Below are 24065 nucleotides of genomic sequence, written 5' to 3' on the forward strand. Positions count from 1 at the left end.
ACATACTCTATCCAACTCATTGCGTAATTTCTGAGCTGCCTCCTCCAAGTCCACTACTCCTCCTAGTTTGATATCATCTGCAAATTTGACCACTTTGTACTGAGTTCCTGATCCAAGTCATTTATGTAAATTAGACGAAATAGTGGTCCAACAGCAAGCTGTGAGGCACCCCACTCAGTACTTCTCCCCCACCCTGACATAACCCATCTAACGAGCACTCATTTTCTATCCTTCAGCCAAGTTCTTATCTATTCTCAGAGTTTACTGTTGCTCCCTACAGCATTGGGTTTAAATAATAGCCTATTGTGTAGAACTTTGTCAAAAGCCTTTTTGGATGCCTACGTGCACCACATTGTAGGGGTTATCACAGTCCACTTACATTCTCACTTCCTCAGGATATTCAGGCAGGATCTTCCCTTTCTGAATCCATGTTGACTGCTATTTACTATGTTATTATTGTACAGATAATCTTCAAGTTTCCATTATTTTAGATGGAATGGAAGTAAGACTAACAGGTCAGTAATTGCTTGTCTCCCCCCCTTTTTGAATATGGATACCATATTAGCCTGTTTCCAGTCTACTGATAGGTCCCCAGTCACCAGAGACACCCTCGTAATCATTGTCAGTACCTTCGTGATCTTTCTGTGTTCTCTCAGAGCTCTGGAATAAATATCATCTATCGCTGGAGATTTATTTAACCTGTTCAAGATTTCCATCTCATTGATATCGAAATCTGTTCATTTACCTAGGTTAGCTCCATTTGGGGAAGGCTTGAATGCTTGAAGGAAGTAATCATTCAGAATATTTACTTTTTTAAGTTTGTCTTCAATTTGAAGGCAGTTTGCAATTTTTATGGTTTTCCCCTCTTCAGTGACTGTCATTTTACAGCCATGGTACTAAAATAATGTTTTACTGTTGTGATTAGCTTGCATTAATGTGTTTTCTTGGTCCCTCCTTTATTCCTCTGATTCCCCTTTTAACAAGTTTTTGCATTTCCCAGTGAATGCCTTTTGCTTTCTCCTGAAGGATGTGTCACAGTTATTTTTCTTTTGAATTTATTAATTCAGTTAGGATCACATTTGTTTAATCTGGGATTGTTGTTTTTATGAATGTAAGTGTTCTCCATGCCCTGCATTATTCTTTCAAAGGTGATCCACTTGTCTTCTACTGAATTTTCATTGAGCAACCTCATTCCATTTGCTTTAGTTGTTCCCTCACTTCTTTGAATTGAGCCTTTTTAAAGTTAGAGAATAATAGAATGGTTACAGCACAGAAGGAGGCTATTCGGCCTGGCGCGCCTTGCCAGCTCTCTGCAAGAGCACTTCAGCTAGTCCCACTCCCCTACCCTTTCCCTGTAGCCCTGCAAATGTTTTTCCTTCAGGTACTTATCCAATTCCCTTTTGAAACCCACAATTGAATCTACTTGGTAAAATAATAGGACCAAAAGAGGACAAGTCCCCTGGACCAGTTGGCCTGCATCCCAGGGTCTTAAAATAAGTGGCTGCAGAGATAGTGGATGCATTGGTTGCAATATACCAAAATTCCCAGGACTCTGGAGAGGTCCCAGCGGATTGGAAAACCGCAAATGTAACACCCCTATTTAAGAAAGGAGGGAGACAGAAAATAGGAAACTATAGACTAGTTAGCCTAACATCTGTCGTTGGGAAAATGCTGGAGTCCTTCATTAAGGAAGCAGTAGCAGGGCATTTGGAAAATCATAATGCAGTCAAGCAGAGTCAGCATGGTTTTATGAAAGGGAAATCATGTTTAACAAATTTGCTGGATTTCTTTGAGGGTGTAACGAGCAGGGTGGATTATTCTTCTTCTTCTTAGGCAGTCTCTCGGAACCGAGGATGACTTGCTTCCACATGAAAAATTAGTTCACAGGTGACTGATGAGTCCAATGTGGGACCTACAGCCTCTGTCACAGGTGGGGCAGACGGTGGTTGAAGGGGCGGGTGGGTGGGGTGCTTGGGTTGACACACGCTGCCTGTGCTTGGCTTCCGCTTGCTCCCGGCGAAGAGACTCGAGGTGTTCGGCGCCTTCCCGGATGCTGCTCCTCCACTTTGTGCGGTCTTGGGCCAGGGATTCCCAGGTGTCGGTGGGGATGTTACACTTTTTCAAGGAGGCTTTGAGGGTGTCCTTGAAGCGTTTCCTCTGCCCACCTGGGGCTCTCTTGCCTTCCGGAGCTCCAAGTAGAGCGCTTGTTTTGGGAGTCTCGTATTGGGCATGCGGGCAATGTGACCCGTCCATCAGAGCTGATTGAGCGTGGTCAAAGCTTTGATGCTGGGAATGTTGGCCTGAGCAAGAACACTGACGTTGGTGCGCCTATCCTGCCAATGGATTTGCAGGATCTTGCGGAGGCAGCGTTGGTGGTACCTCTCCAGTGCTTTGAGGTGCCTGCTGTACATGGTCCATGTCTGAGGCATACAGCAGGGCGGGCATCATTGCTGCTCTGTAGACCATGAGCTTAGTGCCGTGTTTGAGGTCCTAGTCTTCAAACACTCTCTTCCTCAGGCAACCGAAGGCTGCACTGGCACACTGAAGGAGGCGTTGGACTTCGTCGTCGACGTTTGCCCTTGTTGACAGTAGGCTCCCGAGGTATGGAAAGTGGTCCACGTTGTCCAAGGCCTTGTCGTGGATTTTGATAATCGGGGAGCTGTACTGTGTGGCGGAGGCAGGTTGGTAGAGGACCTTTGTCTTACGGATGTTTAGTGTAAGGCCCATGCTCTCGTACGCTTCAAATTTGCTGGAGTTCTTTGAGGCTGTAACGAGCAGGGTGGATAAGGTTGAGTCAGTGGATGTTGTGTATTTGGATTTCCAGAAGGCATTTGATAAGGTGCCACATAAAAGGTTTACTGCATAAGATAAGAGCTCACGGTGTTGGGGTTAATATATTAGCATGGACAGAGAATTGGCGAACTAACAGAAAGCAGAGAGTCGGCATAAATGAGTCATTTTCCGGTTGGCAAACGGTAACTAGTGGGGTGCACAATTGCTTCATGTCTCTGTGTCAAGGAAATTATGAAAGACAGTGCTCATCTTGACCTGTTACTCACTATTGACCCTGACAACATACAGGAAATAGAAATTGTAGCACCCTTGAAGAACAGCAACCACAGAATGACCAAGCTCAATGTGATCTTGGAAGACAAAAATACCAAAGACAAAGAGTCAGGAGTATAAGTGTCAGCCGCGGCTCAGTGGGTAGGACTCGTGCCTGAGTCAGAAGGCCATGGGTTCAAGTCCCACTCCAGAGGCTTGAGCACATAATGCAGGCTGACACTTTAGTGCAGTGTGGAGGGAGTTCGGATGAGACGTTATACCAAGTCTGCCCACTCGGGTAGATGTAAAAGATCTCATAGTGCTATTTGAAGAGGAGCAGGGGAGTCCTGTAAAATATTTATCCCTGAACCAACATCACTAAAACAGATTATCTGGTCATTATCTTATAGATTTACAAGAATGGTTCCAGGGATGAGGGACTTCAGTTACGTGGATAGACTGGAGAAGCTGGGGTTGTTCACCTTAGAGCAGAGAAGGTTGAGAGGAGATTTGACAAAAGTGTTCAAAATCACGAGGGGTCTAGACAGAGAGAAACTGTTCCCATTGACGGAAGGGTCGAGAACCAGAGGACACAGATTTAAAGTGATTTGCAGAAGAATCAAAGGCAACGAGGAAAAACTGTTTTAATCCAGAATTACATATATTGTCAGTTTTAACTGGACACAACGCATCAGCAAATTCTGTTAAACAGTGTGCCTTCAGACCTCACTAATAGATATTAGATTTGACAGCCATGTTCTGTAGTTTTCTGCAGTTTTCTCGTGCTGCTAGGCAACGTGTATTTTCACACCCTGCTGAAGTTGAACAATAAAGCCAGTTTTCAAGTCTACTTTCAAAGAAAAGTAAACTTTTGATGCTTTTACATATAGAATAATTACTGCTATCATTTCACTGTAACAGTACTGCTGATGTTTTGTTTGGCTTCAGTGAGATATATATTGGATATTAAAGAATGTAACATACTTTATATGTGTTCATTTAAATTCAAGTCTGGTATACTGGCGTGTAGCCAACCTGAACTTCCCTTTGAATGACTAGTGAATGCCGAAGCATCTGCAAAAAAAAATTACAAATTTGAAAGTTTATTAAATAAAGTAAAGATTTACCACTTTAGGTCTTAAATTTAAAATGGGTACAGTTGGTTCTGATTTTGTTAGGGCCAGCTAACCTAAAAAAATCTCAAGTTAAATTGATGGATTATATACTCTTCCAGTGAAAATACTAAACTGAAAATGCATATGGTCGACTAGCTAAATTTAAGTCGCAGGTATTCAGTGCTGTGCAAGAAGGTAATATAATTGAATACAAGAAACAAGTAATTCTTGTACTGAAACTAGCCAACAAAAATATGGAAGCTATTTTTTTAATGTGGCTGCATGAATGAATTGACAAACAAGACTTTCTATCTTGGCTGTTTGGCTGTAACAAATGATAATCTCTTGCTGCCAGAAATTCAGCAGAGGTGTTTTTGCTAAGACTGATTAAAGTTTAAGTTTGTTTACGGACCGCTAGTACTTCTGTGTGTGTGTGTCTGTCTGTATAAGTATACCTTGTGCCTATCTAGGTCAGGGGTGGCAGTGCTACCCAGTAGGACATTTTTCATTCACTCACTGCCTCGGGCATTTCTAGCTCAGTTATAGAAAGGATTAGATGCATTATTAGCCTTGATGTCCCAATCGCCAGTCCAAATACAGAAGAACATATCCTAAGCACCATTATGATATTCTTATTTTCTACATAATTGCCCTATAGTGTCTCTACATGAGATTGAACAGATGATATCCATTCTTGAGCTTGTATATATCAGCACTGGAGTTTTCCTACCCAAACTCCTTTGGGCATGAAACTCGTAATATTCATGTGTTATTGTTATCCTGATTTCTATGAGTTTGATTGAAGCCAAATTCCAAAAGGTAAATAGTTTTTCAATCTATCCCTTTGCCAGCAAAATTACTTGTGCAAATTGTTTTTATGTGTGACTTTTTAGGCCTTTACAAATGAAGGCATTATTTTCCCTTTCTTCGAGTGGCAGAGGGAGGGCTGAAGATGTACCATCCTTTTTTAAAAATTAGCCATCACCGTTGGTTGCACACTATCTGTATCTGAACTGGTGCGGCAAACTGCCTCTTTCAAAGCCCAAAACCAGAATGGTGAAGCCCATTTAAATGAATCAAATGTTAGTGTTAAGAATCCTCTTTTTTACTGACTCAACATGCTTATGAGAGAATTTAAATGAATTGGATAGCCCATTTAAATGAATCGTGTTAGCATCTAATATTAGCTCTTCACTGCTCCCAATCTGCTGCTATATCCACCTGGCATGTCTTTTGTATCCTGTGTCAATAGAACATCACAGCTGATTACACAGTCGAGATCAAATTGGAGCAGCAGTTTGCGTCATCTTGCAGTGAACATGTAGCAGCAGATGAGAAAAAATGGGAAAATTGCTGAAATGAATAGCTCAAATAACTGAACAAGTTTTGTTGTGCAACAAAATCTACAGCAAAGGAGGAGCAAGAAATTGATAAAGGGAAAAAAGAATATGAGAATAAACTAGTGAGAGATTCACGACCCTTGGAGAAGAAATTCCTCCTCATCTCCGTTTTAAATGGGTGCCCCCTTATTCTGAAATTATGCCCCCTAGATCTAGATTCTCCCCCCCCCCCCCCCCCCGAGGGGAAACATCCTCTCTGCATCTACCCTGTCAAGCCCCCTCAGAATCTTATACGTTTCAATAAGATCACCTCTCATTCTTCTAAACTCCAGTGTGTATAGGCCCAAACTTTCTTCATAAGACAGCCCCTTCATCTCGGGAATCAACCTAGTGAACCTTCTCTGAACTGCCTCCAATGCAAGTATATCCCTCCTTAAATAAGGAGACCAAAACTGTATGCAGTACTCCAGGTGTGGACTCACCAACACCCTGTACAGTTGTAGCAAGATTTCCCTACTTTTATACTCCATCCCCCCCCCCCTGCAATAAAGGCCAACATTCCATTTGCCTTCCTAATTACTTGCTGTACCTGCATGCCTACTTTTTGTGTTTCGTGTACAAGGACCCCCAGATCCCTCTGTATTGCAGCATTTTGTAGTCTCTCCCATTTAAATAATTAGCTTTTTTATTTTTCCTACCAAAGTGGATAACCTCACATCTTCCCACATTATACTCCATCTGCCAATTTTTTCCCACTCACGTAACTTATCTATATCCCTTTGCAGATTCTTTGTGTCCACTTCACAACTTGCTTTCCCACCTATCTTTGTATCATCAGCAAATTTGGCTACATTACACTCGGACCCTTCATCCAAGTCATTAATATAGATTGTAAACAGCTGAGGCCCCAGCACTGATCCCTGTGGCACCCCACTAGTTACAGTTTGCCAACCTGAAAATTACCCATTTATCCCGACTCTCTGTTTCCTAGCCAATCCTCTATCCATGCTAATATATTACCCACTACCCCATGAGCTCTTATCTTGTGCAGTAACCTTTTATGTGGCACCTTATCGAATGCCTTCTGGAAATCCAAATACACTACATCTACTGGTTCCCCTTTATCCACCCTGCTCGTTACATCCTCAAAGAACTCTAGCAAATTTTTCAAACATAATTTCCCTATCATAAAACCATGCTGACTCTGCTTGACTTTATTATTTTCTAAATGTCCTGCTACTACTTCCTTAATAATGGACTCCAGCATTTTACCAATGACAGATGTTAGGCTAACTGGTCTATAGTTTCCTGCTTTCTGTCTCCCTCCTTTCTTGAATAGGGGTGTTACATTTGCGGTTTTCCAATCTGTTGGAACCTCTCCAGAATCCAGGGAATTTTGGTAGATTACAACCAATGCAGCCACTTCTTTAAAGACCCTAGGATGCAGGTATATTTGTAAGACATATAGAAATTTATTTAGCTTGCAAGTGTTTAGAGCCAACTGTATGTCCAGTGCCACCTCATTGGAACAACCTCTCTCACCATTGACAGATCGCTTCTGTCATCTCACCTGCAGCTGACATCTATTGCAGCAACATCGATGCCCTAGAAACTATCTCGCCTTGCTCCTCTGATTCCTTCCACGATCAGCCCCAACACCAACACCAGCAGCACCAACAAGACCAACCTTCTCTGCCATCACCTGATGCTGCACAGGACATCAGCCCCTGGTAACATTACTGCCAGAGAGGCCAGCGATGGTATCACCATGGCCAGATTTACTTCACTTGATGCTGTAAACCCTGGCTGCCAAATGATACGCCAAGTTGACACCATCCCACACCAGCACCGTAAAGCATCCCTTTAATGTCCAAGCCATTCTATACACACTCATCACTATAGTGGGGGGGGGGGCGTTGGGAAGTTATGTCTCACTATTCACTGGAACACAGTAAGACACTTCTCAAGGTGTGCACAGACCTCTCCAATAAGGGGCAGCATTGAAAATATAGATTTCACTGTATGACAACACATGGCCAGAAACTTCACATGGACATTGGCTAAACCTCTCAAGTGCCTACCTTTACGTGTTGTTAGTTGGTATGCTTGCAGTAGGATGAGGGTCAGTGTGAGGGGTGGCTAGTGAGATGAGGAAGTGATGACGTAGAGAGGGTTGGGTGGAGGTGCAAGGTAAGTTGATGTGAGTAAGGATGTGCAGGAGAAGGGTATGTTAGGCAGAGTGATGGGGATGTGTTGAGTGGCACAGCAGGGTGAGTTTTGTGATCCACTGAAATCATTGAAAGGTTGGTGCCACTGCTGCCAGGGACTCCTGGTGACACCCCTGCATTTGCCCTCCTGTGCAATGTACAACCAGGCTGGGATGGTGTACTGGGGAGGTCTCTTCCACCCTTGAAAGGGAAGAGAACCTCCCTCGTGCTGTGACTCCCAACATAAACAAATGGAGGGAGTTATTGGAGAACCTGGGTGCAACCGTACACTTTTGTGCAGTTCTTGTCAGTGTTTGCAGCACCTCAATGCTGTAAAACACTGACCGAACAACTGTCAAACTCCATGTGGACGTGGTCCCTTTAAGGACATCAGACCTGCTTCCTGTGAATTGGCTGGGAAGCCCACAGGGCGGGCTTAACGAGGCCAATCAAGGGAAAATCCCTTTCACAGAGCGGCTGCAGCTGGGAGCGGGACTGGAACCCGGCAACCAGCTATCCCGCCACTGCAGAGAAAATCCAGCCCTTTGTGTCTGTCTTCACGGAAGAAGATGCAAAAAACTTCCTGGAAATAGTAGAGAACCAAGGGTGTAGCGAGAATGAGGAACTGAAAGAACTTGGTATTAGTAAAAGAAATAGTACTGGAGAAATGAATGGAACTGAAAGCAGATAAATCCCCTGGACCTGATGGCCTACCTCTTAGGGCTTTGAAAGAGGTGGCTATAGAGATAGTGGATGCATTGGTTGTCATTTTCCAGAATTCCATAGATTCTAGAATGGTTCCTGTGGAATGTAACCCCACTATTTAAGAAAGGAGGGAGAGAGAAAACGGGGAACTACAGACCAGTTAGCCTGACATCAGTAGTAGGGAAAATGCTAAAATCTATTACTAAGGACATGGTAACAGGGCACTCAAAATAATAATAGGATTGGGCAGATTCAACACGGATTTATAAAAGGGAAATCGTGTTTGACGAATCTGTTTTTTGAGGTTGTAACTAGCAGAATAAATAAAGGGGAACCAGTGGATGTGGTGTATTTGGATTTTCAGAAGGCATTCGATAAGGTGCCACTCAAAAGGCTATTAAACAAAATTAGGGCTCATGGGATTGGGGGTAATATACAAGCATGGATTGAGGATTGGTTAATGGACAGAAAACAGAGTAGAAATAAACAGGTCATTTTTGGGTTGGCAGGCTGTAACTATTGGGGTACCGCAAGGATCGGTGCTTGGGCCTCAGCTATTCACAATCTATATCAATGATTTGGATGAGGGGACCAAATGTAATATATCCAAGTTTGCTGATAATGCAAAGCTGGGTAGGAATGTAAGTTGTGAGAAGGATGCAAAGAGGCTTCAAGGGGCTAAGAGACAAGCTAAGTGAGTGGGCAAGAACATGGCAAATGGAATATGAAGTGGAGAAATGTGAAGTTATCCACTTTGGAAGGAAAAATAGAAAGGCAGAGTATTTTTTAAATGGTGAGAGATTGGGAAATGTTGGTGTTCAGAGGGACCTAGGTGGCCTTGTACAAGAATTACTGAAAGTTAACCTACAGATACAGCAAGCAATTAGGAAAGCAAATGGTATGTTAGTCTTTATTACAAGAAGATTTGAGTATAAGAGTAAAGAGGTCTTGCTGCAATTATATCGGGCCATGGTGAGACCGCACCTGGAGTATTGTGTACAGCTTTGGTCTCCTTACCTAAGGAAGGATATACTTGCCATAGAGGGAGTGCAATGAAGGTTCACCAGACTTGTTCCTGGGATGGGGGAATTGTCCTATGAGGTCAGATTGAGTAGACTAGGCCTATATTCTCTAGAGTTTAGAAGAATGAGAGGTGATCTCATTGAAACATACAAAATTCTTACAGGGCTTGACAGGGTAGATGTAGGATGTTTCCCCTGGCTGGGGAGTCTAGAACCAGAGGTCACAGTCTCAGAATAAGGGATCGGCCATTTAGGACTGAGATGAGGAGAAATTTCTTCAGAGGGTGGTGAATCTGTGGAATTCTCTACCCCAGAGGGCTGTGGAGTCTCGTTGAGTATATTCAAGACAAGAAATCGATAGATTTTTGAATATTAAGGGAATCAAGGGATATGGGGATAGTGCAGGAAAGTGGAGTTGAGGTAGAAGATCAGCCATGATCTTACTGAATGGTGGAGCAGGCTCAAGGTGACAAATGGCCTACTCCTGTCCTATTTCTTATGTTCTATACCTTCAAGGTACATTGTAGGGACTTGTCGAAAACTGAATCTGATTTTTTGTAGGGACTTGTCGAAAACAGAATCTGTTTTTCTCCTGCTTCTACTCAGTGTCTTCTCACAGTAACATTGCTGAAATATAAAACTGTGGGGAGCAGATAAAATCAAAAACCTCTTCTGATGGTGCACTGATCCTCCAGTGGGTTCCTTTTGTACCTTTTTATATTCATAATAATTAGAGGCTTTTTGTGGTCAATAAGTGCTCAGCTACAGCAGTATTGTGCTTTGACTTCCAAAATTCTTTTCCTTTTTGACCCTTTGTTTTTCCCCATATCAGTAATGACAGGATTTAAGATTAGGTCACAAATGTGAAACAATAGTGCTTCAAAATTATCTCGCACAATTCTGAAATGTGTTGCACCAAAATACTAGCTGGTGTTAAGTAACATTGTCCAGTGTAGGGTGTTCATATGTGATTCTACGTTATCGCCATTGAATGGCTATGGATGCACTTTGACCTATATTCTATTTTTACATGGTTAATTATCCCAATTTATTTACAGATATGACCCAAAATCTATCAAAAGAAGATGATGAAATTGAGGAAAGCAAATATCACAGGCAGCAATAATCAAACACTCTCCTGCTTGGGGTACAAAGAGCCATTACATGTAACTGAAGATGATACCCATAAGTCACGTGGATTTTCTTTTGGAATGTTTACAGCTATTTATGTTAATTTAGCTTGTGCTCTGTTCTAGTTTTAAAAGTCGATCTTTCTCTGAGTTTTTATTGATTTTCTGTTGACCGTACTGGTGAGCTGCACTGAGCTCTGAGGAATCAGGGGAAGTTATTCTGGAAAGTCATGAGCTAAAGAGGACTAATACATAAATGCATATGTGTAGGGAAGATTATTAGGAAACATATGAATGCTTCTTTATATGCTTTATACTAAAGTTTACAAATATGTGCCACTATCACTATTTGCCATACAATCTTACAACCCAGGAGGAGGCCATTCGGCCCATCGTGCCTGAGCCAGCCTGTTGAAAGAGCTGTCCAATTAGTCCCACTCCCCCTGCTCTTTCCCCATAGCCCTGTAAATGTTGGCTTTTCAAATACTAAACCCCTTTTGAAAGTTACTGTTGAATCGGCTTCCACCGCCCTATAAGCTCACAACTCACCGCGTTAAAAAAAAATGCTCATCTCGACACCAACCCCCACTGGTTGCCCTTTAAAACAAACTAGTATTTTTATTACAAATGTTGTACAAAAGTCAAATTGGCAAATATACAATAACACGAGTTTTAGTGGTTTGTCCTGAAGCATGCATTCTTCTTTAGATCAAAATGTCTTAGTAGTCTGTATTAAAAAATCTAAATTGTTTGCATACATATATATGAGAGAGTTTGTCTTTGATCCAAAGTTGCTTTCATACAATTATTTCTTTTCACATACCAATTTTAAATACATTTTACCATCTAAATTAAAGGTGCTACAATGGAAAATATAACACTTATAGATTTATAAAGCACCTTATATTGAGATGTCTTAAATCATTTCACGTTACTTTTGAAGTGCACTTACTACGTGAGCAAATGTTGTGGCCATTCTGCATAATTAGTGTCATTTTTTCTTTGAGCAACTTGTAGCAAAATTGTAAACCTTTTACATGTACCATTTGTCTAGCATACATTTTGTCCTTCGCTGTTTATTTGCAAATTTCTGTCACACTTTTACCTGATTGGTTCAAATTTTATATTCTTAAAGCATTGAGAAATCACACCAAACAGGTAATTAAAAAAGCAATCAACAAGTACCAAGCAGGAATCAAAACCAACCATCAGGTTCAAAACAACTATAAATCAAAACTGAGCAGCCAGCAGCAGCTACCACTAAAATAAAAGATATCCTGAAGCAATCAAATCATTCCCAATTTTCTTTTGAAAATCCTTTTAGCTTTTCCACTAATCTTTGTTAATTTTTTTAATAGTTACAACAGTTATCTTTTTTAGTTTCTTTACAATGACTTACAATTTTATAGTGCCTTTAACATAAAACATCTCTTGGTGTTTCACAAAAGAGAAAAACGACCGTATGATAGACTTGGGCTAACCAAAATCATAGTTGAAAAATGGGTTTTGAGGAGGCTTTTAAAGATAAGAAGGGAAGTAGCAAAGCGCAGAGGTTTAGGTAGGCATTCCAGAGTGTAGAGCCTACTTGGTTGATAGTTTTGCCAGCAAGTAAAAGAATGCCTGGAGGGGATGAATAGAGAGCGACGTAGAAAGCTCAAGGCTGGAAAAAACTATAGGGCTGATTTTCCTCCCCCTAACTCTCGGGCATTGGGCAGGGTAAATGGGAGCTGTTCCAGCAGCCTCCCACTGGAGTTAAGGCCCGAGTCTACTTGAATAGCCAAGCATTTTTGACCTCAGATATTTTAAAGCTCTGCCGAATCCCTATTTCTTAACCAATTTTTTCTTGCTAACCACTTTACCATCTGCCACTTGCTGTGGACTGTCTTCATGTCCCTCCCCTTTAGAGACTGCACAAAATGGGTTTCGATTGAAGATCCCCTTTACCTTTGCTTCCAGGAACAGAAGGTGCCGAGGCAAGCCAGTCTGGTGATGCTGTACTGAAAACGCATGGTACCCACCTGCCACAACACCTGCCATGTGTCAGTATGCATTTCTTGAGACTGAGGTGGCTCTCAGCTCAAGACAACTAAGTCACGAGAAGTAGCTTGTGCTGCTGCATAGGCAATTTAGGTGTACCTCATTTCTGTCATGTACCAACATCTGAGTAGCCTCCTGAGAAGGGGGGGCATTCTCATACATTTTGCATAACTTCTTGGAAACTTTCACAGCTGCTGAAAATGCAAGTTTGTGCTGTGCTGAGCGCTTCAAGCTACTGTAGGACTTAAAATCCAGCAGCAGCATACAATTTTCCACCACCCAAATGGCAAGCTCCCAATGAGTGGTGCTCCTGATGCCAGGGGATCGTTTTCATTATATTAATTCTGCTCACCTTGAATCTCCAGTGCAGCCCACTTCTCTGCAAGCATATGCAAATCATGCTCAGCTTGGGTTTTTGCTCAAGTGGAAAATCTAGGTTCATGTCCCTTGACTGAGGTTGGTGCATCGTACAGGACAACCCAAGAAAGTGAGAAGGGGTGAAGATTCCTTCAAAAGCAGCAAAATTGTCCTCAACCAAAAAAGAAAAAGCATGTTCAGAAACACACACTTTGTCACCTTCATCAATAAAAGAACACTTTAGATTTAACCAAACTTCACATGATTTCTGTTCTACAAATTTTTTTTATAAAACTAGGGCTAATTTTCCAACTTTGCACTTCCATCAGGGAACCTCTTCCAGCAACAACACATGCCGGGAATGTTGGTGTGTACTGTGTATGAACCCCCAACCATGCAAATTAATTGTCAGCAAATCATATGCAGCATGCATTCGAATTTCTGTTATGTGATGGCGGTGGATGAGAATCCCTGGTACCAGCACGAAGTTGGAAAATTGCCCCTAAGAGCTTCAATATACGTGTACAGATACTGATCTTCGTCTCCCTGCTGGTACAGTGGTGTCCCTTATGGAGAAATTGATCTGTGATTTTCACGCCACTTCCAGCTCTATTATAAATATTCCAATATAAATATTCTAAATTGTCAGTATAATTTCTCATCAGATGAAGAAATCTGAGATCTTTAGATGCTTTAGGAATGTTCAAAAAGCAACCATACAAGTATTGTAAAATTGTCCTAGACAGCATAATTGTAGTTGGAAACACAATTACTGAAATATTCTACACCTTATTGTCTATTGGGCACAATATACAAAGGAATATTTGGCTCACTGAAAATAATAGACCATCAAATGAAGTGGAGGAAGAAAATAGATGGGCAGAAGGCCAAAGCACCAAGTAATTCTGACATGAGATTTTATTCGCAATCATTTTTATGTGCACATTCCTTTTCACAGTTTGACTGTATTTTAATATCCAGTTCTAATGATGGATTTATGTGAATGGACTTGCCTGTACCTTGTTGGTTGTTTGCTACGTTCATTGCCACTTGTTGCATAAAGAAATGTGCACATTTTTAATTTTTGGAGAGTGGTAATGTTACTACTGAGTATATATTGACTGCTAACTGAACTATTTCCTCCACTCCATTATCAAAATAACGAACTGGACCTTCACTGACTTATTTGTATCCTGAATTTGTTGTTAAAAAAGACTGCTGTTGGTGACTTTTGGTTGTAACTATAACAGCTCTCAGTTCATCATTAATCCTAAACTTTGCTACCCATCATCACCTCCTATTTCAGAAATTAACTCTCCCTTTTTCTTCAAGCGTTTCACTAAACAACTTGTGATGCCCAGAGCTCCACCTTTAAGAAAGCGGACAAAGTTGTCCCCAATTAGTGGGCCCATACCGAAGAAGCTAGTCTCTTTGGTACACTCAAATGTATAGGGATCAATGTCAATGGGGTTTCGCTTACATGAGATGGGCCTACTGGGATCTATTCCCAAGTACTTTCCATGTTCTTTAAGAAAGGATAGATTAGGGTAAGTACCTATCAGCACCAGGGCCATTGAGATATTTAGGACTGTGTTCCCTCCTGAGGCACTCTGAAGAATGCATTTCCTATCTGGTTGGAAAGAAACAATGCAGTTTTCAGGAAAGCTTGTGTAGTTAGGGTATGAGGTTGTGGTGTAGGACTGATTGCACATCTTGTAATAAACCTTGTGATATTCTGGATAAAGCTTCTTAGGAAGCTGCTTAAAGATCAAGCCTGGGTCAGTGACACTTCTTCGGAATGTGTGAATAACAGGGATATTGTGATGGTAGGCACACAGTACTGCATCTGCTGCAGTCAGCCCTGCACCAACAATGAGAACAGGATCGGCTGTCTGGTTGACTTTGCAGCTTTTGATGGCAGATTCAAAGGCTGAGATGCTGTGAAATACAAAAGGCAAGTCTTCACCCTCTACCCCCAACCTTGCAGGTAAATCATAGGTGCCAGTGGCTAAGACAACATTCTCAGAGAAAAGGCAAAAAGGCACATGCGATCCATCTCCAATTTTCTGATATCCTCTGACTTCCCAAAGGCTGTGAGCTAGTCCATTTTCAGTAGTAGGCAGCTGCTGTGTGGTAATATCCATTTTGACGCTCTTAGGCATTTTGTCCTTTACATTCTCTTGATCTTGCTGCAACTTTGAGACAGAAGTGACGTGAGTGTTGTCAACAAAGTTTTTCTGAAGTCCCATAATCTTAACGTAGTCTTTATAATATAAAGCTATTTCTTCTGGAGTTGCTCTGTCATTCATTAGGTTTCTGTAGAAAAAAATACTTAGATTAAATACAAACTATGACCAGGTCACCTGACCATTAATGTTTGATTATAATTGCTTCTGTTATCAGTCTAACAATTGGTACACTATAAACTATTAAATTAATTTAATGATTCTTAAAGGATTAGTATGGTGCAAGTCTTTAATCTCCTCATGTTGCATTTGAGCAAGGTTTGTTTTCCAATGCATTTGATCATTACTGGAGCCAAATGTTACACAGAATTCAGCCTTCTTAAAAAGTGTCACTAAGCACTTTAAAGTACAAAATCCATTCAAACATTCTTAATTGTAAGTAACAATGAGGGTGGTTAGATGAACAATATTTCTTCTGAAGGCCTAAATGTTATGGGTAAAACAAATCATCAGTTCAAACATACTCAATGCCTTATTTTAAATATTCCCAACCTTTTCAAAGGGTTCTCTGTAATGGAAATAACTATTTGAAAATCTCCAATGATAAGAACACAGCATGATTTAGGTAAATAATTATTGCTGCATTTAAACTTTATGGAGCTGATTGTAGGTGATGTTTGTGTGGATTTTCAAATGCAGTTATAGTTTGCCAAGAATATTTTTAACATTTGTGCTGTGTAATGTTTATTTAAATAAAATACAGATAAATATGGCAATACAAATACTAGGCATGAGACCGTACAACCTCTATATCCGAGCACTTGTTCCCACTATGCTGCTTGTATCCGCTCCATCACCAAGACTGCCTACTTCCACCTTCATAACACCGCCCATCCTCACCCCTGACTCAGCTCATCTGCTGCTGAAACCCTCATCCATGTCTTTGTTACCTCCAGAATTGATTATTCCAATGCTCTCCTGACCAGCCTCCCATCTTCCACTCTCCATAAACTTAAGCTCATCCAAAATTCTACTGCCTGTATCCTAACTCACACCAAGTACTGTTCACCGATCACCTCTGTGCTCGCTGACCTGCATTGGCTCCCGGTTCGGCAACGCATCAATTAAAAAATTCTCATCCTTGTTTGCAAATCCCTCCATGGCTTCGCCCCTCTCTATCTTTGTAACCTCTTCCAGTCCCACATCCCTCCGAAATCTCGGAGCTCCTCTGGTTCTGGCCTCTTGTGCATCCCTGATTTTAATCGCTCCAACATTGGCGGCTGTGCCTTCAGCTGTCTAGGCCCTAAGCGATGGAATTTCTTCCCTAAACCTCTCCGACTCTCTACCCCTCTCTCCTCCTTTAAGACGCTCTTTAAAATGTATCTCTTTGACCAACCTGTCCTAACATCTCCTTATGTGGCTCGGAGTCAAATTTTATTTGATAAAGTTCCTGTGAAGTGCCTTGGGACATTTTATTACATTACAGGTGCTATATAACAGCAAGTTGTTGTTGTAGTAATCAAGGGATATTTGTGTAATGATGTTGCCTGTTTTTAACAGAGATTTGGCACATCAACAATTTCAGCAAGATATCATTGCTTTCCTAATTTTTAGTGGAAACTAACTATATGTTCATAAACATTCATTTACCCTTTTAAAAACAGACTGAATTTCATAGACTCCCTTGTTACTTCCGAGTTTTTTTTTAAATGAACGTTCCAGGTAATGTCCAAGTAACTTTAACCAATATGGTTTTGGGTGATGACTTGTCACTTCTAAACTCATCAGATTTGTTGACAAATTCATATCTTGTAGTCTTTTCAAAAAGAGGCATGGTAGGAAGCCTGTGCGTCTGTGAACACAGTCCAGCACATAGCATAAATGAGCACATTATGGGTGTTTTCACCAAACAAATTAGTTCCTTTTATCAGGCTGGATTAATTTTGAGGAGCACAGTGAGCAATATTGAAAGAATGAAATCACCATTAGCAACTGGCAGGGCTGTTCAAAACATTAATAGATATAATTTCATGAACAATAAGTGAATAAAGATTTGAATGAGGTAGCTATAGAAGCTAATCCTCTCCACACCCACATTTGATTGAATGTGGGAGGATCAAATTAAAATACTGCACGCTATGTAATGATTTTGAAATAATATCTCCCCTCTCTGGGAATGTTGGAGTGCCTGGGGCAGCAGAAGGATGTTGCTATATGGGGAAGAATTTGCTGTTCCTGTGTCTAGGGCCACTGGATTACCATTAAGTGAACGAAAAATCGGACAGGCTCTGTCATCGGCATATGCCCTTTCCCACTTGAATTTCCTGTATTCATTGTGCTCAGGCGATCCAGCAGATGCAGGAAGAGGAAAATTGGCTCTATGGGGATTGATTTTCCTGGAAGTCCTCTACCCCCCGTGCTGAAGAGAAGCATCACACACAAAGTGAACCGCATCTATCCAGGCCTAGGTATGCCAGCGTTTCCTATTCTGGCCGTTAACATAGTGGGAGAGGAAAGAGGCACCAATGACACAGGCCCACTACCTGGTGCCGCAGTCTGAGAGATGAGCACCAACTGAAAGCCCGAAGGTCGCTTGGTAACTATACAAAATTTGAAACTTACCTGTTGAGGTTCTTTTTGGTTTGCTGCCAGCCTGAGGGAGGTTCCAGATGCAAACCTGAAAAAAATGTGTGTTGGGCAACCCTGCATCTGGGTGCCCCACAGGCGAAAAAAGAGGCGGCTGGCTGGGAACACCTCATTATCATGACATCATTGGGCCTGCGCTTATTGCAGCCATTCCCCTCGGGGAAGCTCTGGAATCGTAAGGCAATGTAAAGGAGGTAGAAACCTGATCTGACTAGCCTTCACCACTACTTTCCTGACCTTGCAATTCCCCAGGGACAAGCCTAAGGAAAATTGTTTTATGGACAAGATAACTGGGACATTTTCCAATATGAACATGTAATACTCAGCTGTGACTGAATCTGGATAAATACCAAGTAGTTTGTCTCCACTGATCAACCACAAGCACTTCATCCTCAACTCCAAAGAGAAACCCCACCCTCATCCTGTTCTGAAGTTAACTCAAACAGCTGAGGCAAGAAAAAGGAAAACAATTCAAATTCTAGTACAACCCCCTCTGCAAGCTTTCAGCCTATACAACAGGACGCCCAAGCCACAATAAAATACTCTCCTGGTGCACCTCAAGTAATAACTTCCATGACCAAAGTCCTTACTTACAAATGGCTAGCATGCCTTTCCAATGCACAATTATTCAACCCTTTCCAATGCACAATTATTCAACCCTTAATTGTCACTATTTTGGCTCAAAATATAATTGGATGGCTTTTCAAACTGCTGTGTGCCATCTAAATACCAATTTATAAAAATGTTTCGAAGGACTGGCTTTCCTACTGATGACACAGACCATCAGGAAAATATATCTATGACTAAAGTGCATGCTAATGTAATGCTTGGCCTTTTTCAAAGAAAAACCTATGTTCAGCCAGGCTTTAAACAATTTTTTGTATTAGTATGTCTGAAGAGAAGAAATATGCAGAAGTCAATTCTTAGAATCCAGATCCAAGAAGAACCTTTCAGTTAACTACACATTACTGGACATTTCACTTGGGTTAACAGTTGACAGAGCTTTCATTTCCTACAAAGGGTACACTTCCCCATGTACAGAATTATCTTAAGTACTACTTTGAAGAGATTTTCTTGGCAAATATTTTACAAATTATTTGTACCTCCATTTATTGTTGGTCCAGTCTTTCAATTTCAATCCAGGTAGCTCCATCCAGTTGTCCAGACTAATCGTTAACATGGACCCTTTCATTACCTAAAAACATGTAACATTATTTTTATTGAGAGACCAAGTGAAGGGCCAGACCTATAATGGAGATAGCACTAAGGTTGAAAAAAGTAAGAGATCAAGTAAATTATAAAAATATTCATCAAGTGGATGCCAAGCTTGGGTTTTAGAAGCCTGAAAGTTAGAGGAGGAAGGAAATACTGAGGGAGGTAAGGAGTTACACTAAAAGTTTTGAGGACCTAAGAATGAATGAGTTACAGTAGGAGGCCATATTATAAATCTTGATTTCAACATGGAAAATATAGGCCAAGATATCTGTTCCCCTCTAATTCTGGTCTCTTCAGCATCCCTGATTTAAATCGTTCAACCATTGGTGGCCATGTCTTCAACTGCCTAGGCCCTAAGCTCTGGAATTCCCTCCCTAAACCTCTCCGCCTCTCTACCTCTCTCTCCTTTAAGACACTCCTTTAAACCTACCTTTTTGACCAAGCTTTTCGACATCTGCCCTAATTTCTCCTTAAGTGGCTCGGTGTCAAATGTTGTTTTATCACACTCCTGTGAAGCGCCGTGGGACATTTTTGATATACCTATCAATTCATCCAATGAAAAGCGACGAGTTAAGAAAGTAACTATAGGTTTTTATTGGCTAAATAACAGAGCCCACCCTCGTGGGTGATCGGATCCAACAAGGAGGAATACCAGCCAGTCGACCACCTTTATACCTGGGCAGGTAGGTGGAGCCATGGGCGGAGTCAGCAGTGGTCAGCCCAGGTATAACAGCGTGACAAGAGGCGACCTCGTATAGTGATACAACAGTGTGAACAGTGATAACCATAGAGTGACGATATAACAGTGATAACTATAGTGTAACGATAGTGAACGACAAAAGTGGTTTACCACATTCACCCCTTGTTTAGATTTGAGTCCGGCGGGGTGATGTGTACTACCAGTTCTGGTATGTCAGTCTGTCCGGAGGCCTCGTAAGCCTTTCCGATCGTCGCAGCGGCGGTGTTGCATTCTCCGGTGGTGATGCTGGTGTCTGCGTGGTCGGCGAGGGCTCGTGGGGTTCCGGCATGCCGTCTACCTGAGCTGGAATCGGGGGGGGGGTGAAGGTGGTGTCTCCGGAATGCCCGAGGGTGCGAGGTCTCGCAAGGAGACTGTGTCCTCCCGCCCGTCTGGGTATGCCACATAGGCGTACTGAGGGTTGGCGTGCAGGAGGTTCACCCTCTCGACCAGGGGGTCCGTTTTATGGGCCCTCACGTGCTTTCGCAGCAGGACGGGCCCCGGAGAGGTCAGCCAGGTTGGTAGTGTGGTTCCCGTAGTCGACTTCCTGGGGAAAACAAACATTCGTTCATGGGGGGTGGCGTTAATGGCAGTGCAGAGTAGTGACCGGATGGAATGCAGCGCTGCCGGGAGGACTTCCTGCCAGCGGGAGGTTGGGAGGCCCTTAGACTTTAAGGCTAAGAGGACGGCCTTCCATACAGTCGCGTTCTCTCTTTCCACCTGGCCGTTCCCTCGAGGGTTGTAGCTGGTGGTCCTGCTTGCAGCAATACCTCTTGCTAGTAGGAACTGGCGGAGTTCCTCGCTCATGAAGGAGGAGCCCCGGTCACTATGTATATAGTTTGGGAACCCGAACAAGGCGAAGAGGTCGTTCAGGCATTTAATGACCGTGGTACTGGTCATGTCTGGGCAGGGGAAGGCGAAGGGGAAACGGGAGTACTCATCAACAATGTTGAGGAAGTACACATTACGGTCAGAGGACGGGAGGGGCCCCTTAAAATCGATGCTCAAGCGCTCGAAGGGGCGGGTGGCCTTGATCAGGCTTGCTCTGTCCGGCCTAAAGAAATGCGGTTTGCACTCGGCACAGGTCTGGCAGTTCCTGGTCATGGTCCTGACCTCCTCGATGGAGTAGGGCAGGTTGCGGGCCTTAATGAAGTGGTAAAGTCTGGTGACTCCGGGGTGGCAGAGGTCGTTGTGGAGGGTCTGAAGTCTATCAATTTGCGCGTTGGCGCATGTAATTCGTGATAGAGCATCAGGGGGTTCGTTCAGCTTACCTGGCCGGTACAAGATATCATAATCATAGGTGGAGAGTTCGATTCTCCACCTCAAGATCTTGTCGTTCTTGATTTTACCCCTCAGCTTGTTATTAAACATAAAAGCGACCGAACGCTGGTCGGTGAGGAGGGTAAATCGTTTGCCTGCCAGGTAGTGCCTCCAGCGTCGTACAGCCTCCACAATCGCCTGGGCCTCCTTCTCGACCGACGAGTGTCGGATCTCAGGGCCCTGTAGGGTCCTTGAGAAGAAGGCCACCGGTCTCCCCTCCTGGTTAAGGGTAGCGGCTAGGGCGAAGTCGGATGCATCGCTCTCCACTTGGAAGGGGATGGACTCATCCACCGCGTGCATTGTGGCCTTAGCAATGTGGTTCAGCCGTTGGGCCGTACGGAGGAATCTCTCCAGATTAACATCATGGCCCTGCCGGTCGCGGCCGCAGATGGTGACGTTATCTAGATAGGGGAACGTGGCGTGCAGCCCGTTCTGGTCAACCATCTGGTCCATCTCCCTTTGGAAGACCGAAACCCCGTTGGTGACGCCGAAGGGAACCCTAAGGAAGTGGTAGAGGCGGCCATTCGCCTCGAAGGCAGTATACTGGCGGTCCTCAGGGCGGATAGGGAGTTGGTGGTAGGCCGACTTAAGGTCGATGGTAGAGAATACTCGGTATTGTGCAATCTGATTGACCATATCAGATATGCGGGGAAGGGGGTATGCGTCCAGCTGGGTGTACCGGTTTATGGTCTGGCTGTAGTCGATGACCAGGCGGTTTTTATTGCCGGTCTTAACGACCACGACCTGGGCACGCCAGGGGCTGCTGCTCCCCTCGATGATGCCCTCCTTCAGGAGACGCTGCACCTCAGAGCTAATGAAGGCTCTGTCCCCGGCGCTGTACCGCCTGCTCTTGGTAGCGATGGGTTTGCAGTCGGGGGTGAGGTTAGCAAACAGGGAAGGTGGCGGGACCTTGAGGGTGGATAGGCCGCAGGTGTTACGCGGTGGGCGGTTTAAAGGCTGCTGGTTGTCGACTGTGAGTGGGGGGGAGGGGTCCGCCGTATGCTAGAGTGACGCTTTGGAGGTGGGATTGGAAGTCCAGCCCTAGTAGGACGGCAGCGCAGAGCTGGGGGAGGACGAGGAGTTTAAAATTTTTATACTCCGTGCCCTTAACCGACAGGGTCACGACACAGTAGCCGCTGATGTCTGTGGCGTGGGACCTCGATGCCATCGAGATCCGGTTGCGCGTTGGCCGGACAGTGAGGGAGTAGTGGCTCACCGTGTCTGGGTGGATGAAACTCTCCGTGCTTCCGCTGTCGAACAGGCAGGTCGTGGCGCGGCCGTTTACTTTGATGTCCATCATGGACTTGGACAGGTGGTGCGGGCGGGCTTGGTCCAGTGTGACGGAGGCTAGTGTGTGGCTCAGCGAGCTGCCGTAGTCTGCGGGTGAGGCGGTGGTCGAGTCCGGAGGCGAGGTGGCGGTCGAGCGTGGAGGGTAAAATGGCGGCGCCCACGAGGTTGGACAAAATGGCGGAGAAGATGGCTGCCCCCACAACTCACATGAGGCACTGCTGGTGTCGGTTGCCTGGATCAAAGATGGCCGCCCCCATGACTCACACGTGGGGATGCTGGCATCTGTGGCCTTGATGGAAGATGGCCGCCCCCACAACTCGCATGAGGCACTGCTGGCCTCTGTTGATCTCTGTTGGCCTCTGCAGGCCTTAGCAAAGTGGCCTTTCTTCAGGCAGCTTGAGCACGTCGCGTTTCTCGCTGGGCAGCGTGCCCTAGGATGTTTCGCCTGGCCGCAGAAGAAGCAGCCGGCGGCCCGATCGCGGGGGTCTGAAGTCGCAGCCGGTACCGGGGGTGGCGGTCCCGATCGGGTCCGGGACGCCGACGCAGAGGTAGGTCCCAGGGGCGGCGCTGCGAGGGGTATCGCGGTCGGGGTCGGTCCCGAGTCCCAGGGTCGCAAATTACTGTACCTGGAGTACGCCTCGAGGTCCCGATGGGCCACTTCTAGGGAGCGAGCGAGGGCTGCAGCTGTGTTCAGGTCAAGGTCCTTTGCTTCAAGAAGTCTTTGCCATGCGTAGTCGGACCGCAGGCCTTTCACGAAGGCATCGCGGACATTATCTTCAGTATTTTCTGCCGCTGATACCGCTTTAAAGTCACAGTCCCTGCCGAGTGCTTGTAGCGCCCGTAAAAATTCATCTACCAACTCTCCTGGCTGTTGCGGGCGGGATCTTAGGAGGTGTCTGGCATACATGGAGTTTACCGGGCTCCGGTACTGTTGTTTCAGCAGGTTGATGGCAGCTTCGTATGTTTTAAGGTCCCGGATGAGTGCGAATACTTTAGGGCTCACTTGGGCGGTCAGAACTCTTAGCATGGATTTCTGAGGCACACCGGATTCTCCCAGGTAGGATTCGAAACAGCTCAGCCAGTGTTCGAAGTCGAGGGCTGAGTTTGCTGCCTGTGGGTTTAGATCCAGGTACGGTGGTCGGAGGGCTCGCAGCCAGGTTGGCTGCTGTGGCTGTTGTAGCTGGGCGTCTGGCTGGTCGCTTGGCTGGTCGTTTGACTGCTCAAGTGTTGACATTTTAAAATTTAGCCAATAAAATTGATATACCTATCAATTCATCCAATGAAAAGCGACGAGTTAAGAAAGTAACTATAGGTTTTTATTGGCTAAATAACAGAGCCCACCCTCGTGGGTGATCGGATCCAACAAGGAGGAATACCAGCCAGTCGACCACCTTTATACCTGGGCAGGTAGGTGGAGCCATGGGCGGAGTCAGCAGTGGTCAGCCCAGGTATAACAGCGTGACAAGAGGCGACCTCGTATAGTGATACAACAGTGTGAACAGTGATAACCATAGAGTAACGATATAACAGTGATAACTATAGTGTAACGATAGTGAACGACAAAAGTGGTTTACCACAATTTTACTATGTTAAAGGCATTACATGAATACAAGTTGTAGGAGGAACAACAGTGTGTAGAATGGAAAGAGGTGTGGGAACAATATTAAAAGTTTAGCAAACTTGGGTTTTATAAAGAGTTAAGGGTTGTGAGGGA

General features: G+C 44.0%; 2 protein-coding genes across 3 annotated transcripts in view; one reads left to right on the forward strand and one right to left on the reverse strand.

The window, feature by feature from the left end:
• The window catches only part of nbn (nibrin), a 68264-nt gene extending 56937 nt beyond the window's left edge, over positions 1-11327 (forward strand). Inside the window, exon 10 of the mRNA XM_085993947.1 lies at positions 10493-11327. Within this exon, the coding sequence (XP_085850073.1) occupies positions 10493-10523 (31 nt within the window). The 3' untranslated portion in view covers positions 10524-11327. The remainder of the gene's footprint in view (positions 1-10492) is intronic.
• Positions 11163-24065, reverse strand: part of osgin2 (oxidative stress induced growth inhibitor family member 2) — a 35417-nt gene continuing 22514 nt past the window's right edge. For both annotated transcript variants that reach the window (XM_085992701.1, XM_085992703.1), the window contains 2 exons: positions 18894-18985; positions 11163-15274 (listed from right to left, as the gene is read on the reverse strand). In XM_085992701.1, the coding sequence (XP_085848827.1) occupies positions 14239-15274; positions 18894-18985 (1128 nt within the window). In that variant the 3' untranslated portion in view covers positions 11163-14238. The remainder of the gene's footprint in view (positions 15275-18893; positions 18986-24065) is intronic.

Source organism: Somniosus microcephalus, chromosome 7 (genome assembly GCF_052327205.1).
Source record: "Somniosus microcephalus isolate GS21.2 chromosome 7, FLI_Smic_1.0, whole genome shotgun sequence".
NCBI classification, from domain to species: domain Eukaryota; kingdom Metazoa; phylum Chordata; class Chondrichthyes; order Squaliformes; family Somniosidae; genus Somniosus; species Somniosus microcephalus.